General features: G+C 32.9%; 1 protein-coding gene across 1 annotated transcript; it reads right to left on the bottom strand.

The window, feature by feature from the left end:
* Positions 1-531: 531 nt before the first annotated feature.
* Positions 532-2,428, bottom strand: LOC149574959 (putative purine permease 11). The gene is made up of 2 exons (XM_089814807.1): positions 2,138-2,428; positions 532-1,833 (listed from the first exon to the last, which is right to left on the bottom strand). The coding sequence occupies exons 1-2, from the start codon at positions 2,307-2,309 to the stop codon at positions 764-766; spliced, it is 1,242 nt and encodes a 413-aa protein (XP_089670933.1). The 5' UTR covers positions 2,310-2,428; the 3' UTR covers positions 532-763.
* Between the last annotated feature and the right edge of the window lie 4,274 nt (positions 2,429-6,702).

Genomic DNA, 6,702 nt, shown 5'->3' with positions numbered 1-6,702 from the left:
TCAATCTGCTTCACAGAAATTTCTTTTCTCAACAAACAATCAGCTGTCGTGTCTTCTCCTTTATATTGGGCACCTCTCTAGCAACAACCTCTCTAAAGAGTACTTCAGAGTACACCACTTTTCACACCAGTATAATTGTATTATGCTCACTGCAACATTCATCACTACTTGACTTAAAGATCACCATTCAAATCACCATTCTTCATTTGCTGATTTGATAAACAACATGCATATTACTATCACATTTAGCTCACTCTGCAAAACAAGATACAACAGTCCTTAGTCACGATCACAAAAACTTCCTCAAATAACAGCAGCATTTCACAACTCCACACTTCAGCACTCTTTTGCCTCTCTACTCCACACATTAATAGTTTCTGCTATTTATCAACAATCTCCAGCAATCTCAGCACTTCATTGAACCATTTAAACCTTCTTAATCTATGCTTCAAACAACTTGCAAAGAATTCTCTCCCTTTGGCTCTGATACCATGTAGAAAATTAGAATTAAGCAAACAAGAGAAAAAACCATTGAGAGGAGAAGCTATGGAGAAACCCAAAAAATGGGCTCTGAAGATCACAGGCTAGTTTATTATATTTCTAGAGAAATACACATTAAATGCCATTTACACTGTAGCAGGAGTTAGCTGGAATATTTATGAAAGACAGTTGAATGGATGGTGGAAGATGGTTGCACATGTAAAATAAATGGTCTGTGTTGGGCGGCTGGTCTGTGCCGACCATATCACCATATCTATGATAATTAATTTATTTCAACAAAAGAGCCGTGTGAATTTTCTTCAGTTGTGTTCTTTGGGGCAGTGGCAGACTTTGAATCCACGTACCCTCCATATACATATGAAACAAATCCCCATAGGCTTAACAACATAGAAATAATCTTTATTGCATTCATGCTGTCATGAAAGAGCCAAACTGACAATATGGGCACAACAGGGAGACCCAGGGTGCTAATGACATTAGAAAACAAGGAAGATACTTGAAAGATCAGACCAACCACACCTACAGAACAAACCTGCCATCCTATTGCAGACCATATCAAGGTCATGTAGTATGCTAGTTTCCCTGTGGTAAAACTAGAAGCCTCCTTTTTCATATCTTCGGACTCTCTACTGATAAATAACCCCATTATGCACACAACCGTTGCAACAATAGATGTATAAATTTGCATCTCAAGGACTACTGCAAAAGTCTCCTTCTTTATAACCCTTTGGAACACAAGCTGCATCAACGGAAGGATGAGTCCAAACATTGCAGACGCTGCAACAGTGCAGAAAAATCCTATTATGTACTCAGTAGTGCTCACTCCTTCGGGCCTGTCACTATCTGAATCAACTCCAAGCAGAACAGCACTGAAAATAAGTATAACGAGAGAATTCAGGACAGATGGAGTGATTTTTTGCTTGTTCAATAAGAAGGCAAACACTGCATTGAATGCCAATTGACTGGAACAAAGAAGAGAATATGTTGAAACCGGCATAAAAGAAACACCCCATGAGTAAAGTAAATTGTCTCCTGCTATAAGTAAGCCCAGGGCTAAATAGATGAGACACAATTTGGGTGTGAGGGTTGTAAGTCTAGAGGATCCTTTCTTCTTTCGAAGATAGAAAAGCAATGGAATGAGAAGAATAGGCCATCCCACACATTGCAGGAGAGTTGAGAGCCATCTACTGTTACCACCATTGTCAAAATAATATCTGCTAAGAAGGGTAGCAGCCGCCTGACCCACAATAAGAGCAAGGATGCTTGATATCACAAGCACCCAATAGCTTTTACTTTTCTCAAAAATTCGATTCCTAAGTCTTTCCCCATTCCCTGCAATACAATTTTTCCCGAGGTCAGAAAGACATTAAAAATCATGCATGAAACTTTTATTCTTTAATTCAGTTAGCCTTCCATGCTTCAATCCCTCGGTTTAATACCCATCTATAAAATCACTGTTAAAACATTGAAAGAAACTGGCATAGCTGTGTTTATACAAAAAAATTCGATTAAGCAAAACTAGTGCCCAGCCCAATTAATTGGGTCTTTTGAGAAAACTTGTAACCTGCCTAATTATTTACGAAAAGAAAATGGGGAAGAAAAAAAAAGTTCAATTTAAAAGACAGGAAAGGCTTACCTATGGTGTGAGGCTCAATTATATCTTCTTCATCATCTCCTGCCATGGATACGGCGCTGCAGTTCGTACTGGATTCGAATGGGGCAATACGAGGAACTGGAATATAAAGAGCTGGATTTGAATGTGAATGTGAACACATTTTATCTCCTTTTTCTCCTGCCGCAGTGCCCATTTCGTGGCCGTCTTTATCGACCCCGTTTTCTTAGTGGATTTGACTTACCAGTCACCGACTGCTTAAGCAGAGCAATCTTCAGTTAACATTTACTGAGTTTCTCGGTAGTCTATCATATTTATAATATTTTTTATATTCTATTAAAGCATGAAATAGAGATCATTACAGAGATTTTAGTTCATACCAGTTGTATCATATTTATAATATTATTAAAATTAATGTCATAATTTTTAACAAATGATACAACTAATTTTATTTTATAATTTTAAACTTTACATACTTATTAAAGCTTTGATGTAAGAGCACACTAAAATAGAAAGAGTTGGTTAAATGTATTAGTGCGAATTTATTTATAATTTATAGTTTAAAAAGAGTAGAAAGGAAGGACAGTAATGAAAAGAGGTATTGTTCAATTTGTATAAGAAAAAAATTAATTTATAGAAGTAGGTTTGAGTGGGTGGATTATTTCATAGATTATAGTTAGTTTAGTGAATATCAAAGATTGTCTTTTTCTTCTTTTTGGTTTTTGGAATTAGTTTTTAAGGAAATTTATTCTAAATAAAAGTTTAGAGTTTTTTTCATATATAATTTTAGTATAAATTATGTTATATCACTTTATCTTTATGGCAATTGATATGACAAGTTATCTTTTAAAGGAACACTAGTCGACAATAGCATCATATCATTTTAGTCCACAATCTTATCATATCATTTGTTTGTGACATGGAATTGAGCGGTAATGGCCTTGATTATGATGCCCAATGTCATATCATTGAGATTAGTACTTGATTGTGATGCATAACAAGATAGGCATGCACATTAATAGTCATGCATTTTATACTTAAGGAAAGGCTATATCATGAGATGCATATAAAATATGTTTCTTTTAAATACATAATAATATGATGGGTACATATTTATTAGGTAAATGGTTACTTAAAAGGCTTGAACCTAGCTCAATTGGAAAGAGCTTTGTATTATGAAGCATGAGGTTACTACATCGAGTCTCCATTTTTTGGTCATATTATTGAAATGCATATTTAAAAACATATCTTTTAGATCAATAATAATATGATGTCTATATATTTATTAGAGAAATAGTTACTTAAAGATTGGCAAAAGTTTCATGTTATGAAGCATGAGGTCGCAAGGTCCATTCTCCCCCAACCTAAAAACATTTTTGAAATATAACTTAGTTTATTAAAGTTTTCCTTTGTTTATAACAATAAAGAAAGGGGAACACCCTACAGTCCAATCTCTCAACTAAGAGGTCTTGGGTTTGAGTCTACTCAAGCCCCATGTTGACATCGACTTATTACTTAGTCAAAACTATAGATTAGAAAATTATAAGATTTGACACAATTATAGAGTACAAGTTGTAATGTTTCCAATTTCAATGTCATAATCTATGAGGCATGACAACAAGGTATAGGATAGAGAGCCCATTGTAGCTAATGTGTTAGCTTAATAAACCAACAAAACTTAGATATTTTGACATTCTTTATGGATCCTCAGACAAGTACATAACATTAGATCATGTTTTTGTAAAATTATCGTGGCATCAATTAGAGGCAAAAATACAAACGATCTTTGTTGCAAGAGTATTTAATATTGTAAGTTGATGAATTCATTTACTAGCATTTATACATAGCTAAGAAAATGAAAGTTGCAATCATCCTATGGTGCATGAGTGTCTTGAGTAATTTCATTGGGTTGCATAAGACCTGCATAAACTATGTGATCAAGTGAATATTATAGGATTATTTCACTCAAGGGCTACTATTGTGCTTTTATAATGACTACAAATATGTAATCCACTTGATCAAAATAAGGATCAATGAGCATTGTTATCTTTCCTATCTTCCAAAATGAAGCTAGACAAGAAAATATACGAATATTAATTAATAGTTGAGTAGTATTAAGGGCCCAACAAACCGTTTCTGAAAGGGATAAATGTTCAAATGGCCAGAATTTTTTATCCAAAATAAGTTCATGAAGAAGATTTTCCAATCTAAACATGATTTAAGCTTTATTTTATAACAATGAGGCTTTCATGAATTTCTTGCACTTTTAATTTATATATTAATACCTTAGTTCTAAATTATAAAACAATATAAAGGATCTATGTCAATTATTTGACTATGTGACATCACAAACTGCACATACATGAATGTAGTGACATTATATTAGAGTCTTAGGACACTATTGATATGGATTATCTTCACCAATATGCAACGAGCATTATAAAATCTTAGTAAAATAATAAAGGAGGTTTTCAATCCCCCAAGGATGACATAACTCTAACCAAAATTTTTATTTCTATGCAATCTAATTTAGGAACTTAAAAATCAAATTGTGGTTCTTTCTAGTCATGCTTTTCGTATTATTATAATACTTAAGTTATAATATATTACTAAAAAAGGTCAAACAATTAATATAAGAGTTTATCATAAACCATTGACCTTAAAACTAAAATTAGTTTAGTTTATGTGATTCGGGATTATAATTTACAAGGCTTTAAGATTTGTCTTTATAAAAATAATGGAAACGTCGATGAATTACATTTGTGCCCCTCTTAGGGAGTTCTATCTTAACATTGAAATGAAACATAACAAGGAAATCTTAACAATTGTATTTCTTGTGTTTCTTCACATGTTTCCAAATTACTTGTATCATAGTTTCATAGCACTCTAACTTGAGTAATGTTATATTTTCACAACCAAACTATTCTATTCCAATGTTTGGGTTGGTTCTACAAAAAATTGTGTATCTACATCCATTTGTAAGAAAAAAAAAATTGGTTAGTCACTCAATGAGGTTAGGAAGATAGTTTTACAATCTAGATACATAGAAGACATCATGTAGTCTACATATGGGTGATCATACAAAAAGTGTGTAGCCAACTAGTGATAGTTTGTATGTGCTTGACATATGTACAATATACAAAAGACCCTTTGTATTATTAAATTATTATTATAATTTGGGAGTTAGAGTCCCTTGTTCTTTCGAACCCATATGAAAGTAGCACCTTTAAAAGAGGTGAGAATAGAACTATTGAAATTCACTTGCTTATTCATATTGGGAACATAAAGAAGAAATCATCATTGCTTTGGTGCATATGAAGAATAAAATATGTTCATATATCTTTATTAGAAGAGGACAAGACTTATGAGTTTGTTTTTGTACTAAAGAAGTATTAGAGGCAACGAAGAGGGCTTCATTTTCTCAAATATTATCATCCCTTCTACTTTTTTCCTTGATTCTTTTGTTTCACATGTATTTGTAATAATTAATGAATTCTATTTTTTATTTTATAATAAAGAATAAACTTAGTGTTCCTTGTCTTAAAAATAAAATAGATCTTTTGAATTTTTGAAAAGGTGTCCTAAAAATTTAATATCTTTATTTAGAAGTGTTAGAACTTGTTTATTTCATGTTTTTTTATGTTGAGAACATGTGTCTCAACCTTGCGATCTTTTTCTAGAAAATTCCAAAATTTGTTTGTGGAAGTTTTCTACTTGTTTATATCTTGGAAAAGAGTGCATAAAATACCAAAATGTGCCTTGTCCATAGTAGAATATAGGAGGGCAATTTTTAGAGCATAGTTAGCTTGTTTTATGAATTTTATGGGGTCTAAACTAAGAGACAAAATTTTGGACGAGATTACTATTTTAACCTAGTTATTTTTACATCTTGGAAATGTAAATGTCAAAAATGGGTAACATTTGGCATGGTAGTTTTACCCATGGTTTTGTAAAACCACAAGTGGTTTCGAGGTTGTAAAATCACTATAAAATGAGGGCTTGGAGAGGTGTTTGGGTAATTTAGTTCAGTTTGGGTAATTTAGTTCAGTTTGTAAGACTCGGTGCTAGAAAAAGTCTCTTCGAGTTCGAGTTGTGATGATGCACTCCTATAAGAACTTGCATTGCAAGTGTATTGTAATCATCTTGGTTTGATAATACATTGTGCAGGTTTTGGAGGGTGGGGCTTTTCTCTCGAAAGGGTTTCCCCATGGTAATCATTGAGTTATGTGTTCATTGTTATTTTGATTATATCATTATATATTTCTTGAGATCTCTACAATAGTTAGTTGAATTTGCATAATTGTCCTCTCAAAGATTAATGTAGGAAGCGATTTCGTGCACCTTTGCTTCCTTACAAGTGGTATCAGACCCTGGCCAATTTTGGTTCTATTTATTGGGTACAAGGTTTTTTGAACTAACCAAGGTTTGAGTGGGAGCTTGTGCAGAGTATTTCATTTTTCTGTTGCAGGATTGAAAAGTTGGCAAGCATATAAGGGAGAATTGATGTTGAAAAGTTTTCTGAGACAAAATTTGAGATGTGGAAGTTGAAGATGGAATATCTATTGAATGATCGAGATCTATGGGATGCA

Source organism: Cupressus sempervirens, chromosome 2 (genome assembly GCF_028749045.1).
Source record: "Cupressus sempervirens isolate cs-2001-9-10 chromosome 2, ASM2874904v1, whole genome shotgun sequence".
NCBI classification, from domain to species: Eukaryota; Viridiplantae; Streptophyta; class Pinopsida; order Cupressales; family Cupressaceae; genus Cupressus; species Cupressus sempervirens.
The sequence above is the reverse complement of the archived record's forward strand: the minus strand, read 5'-3'. Positions and strand labels throughout refer to the sequence as shown.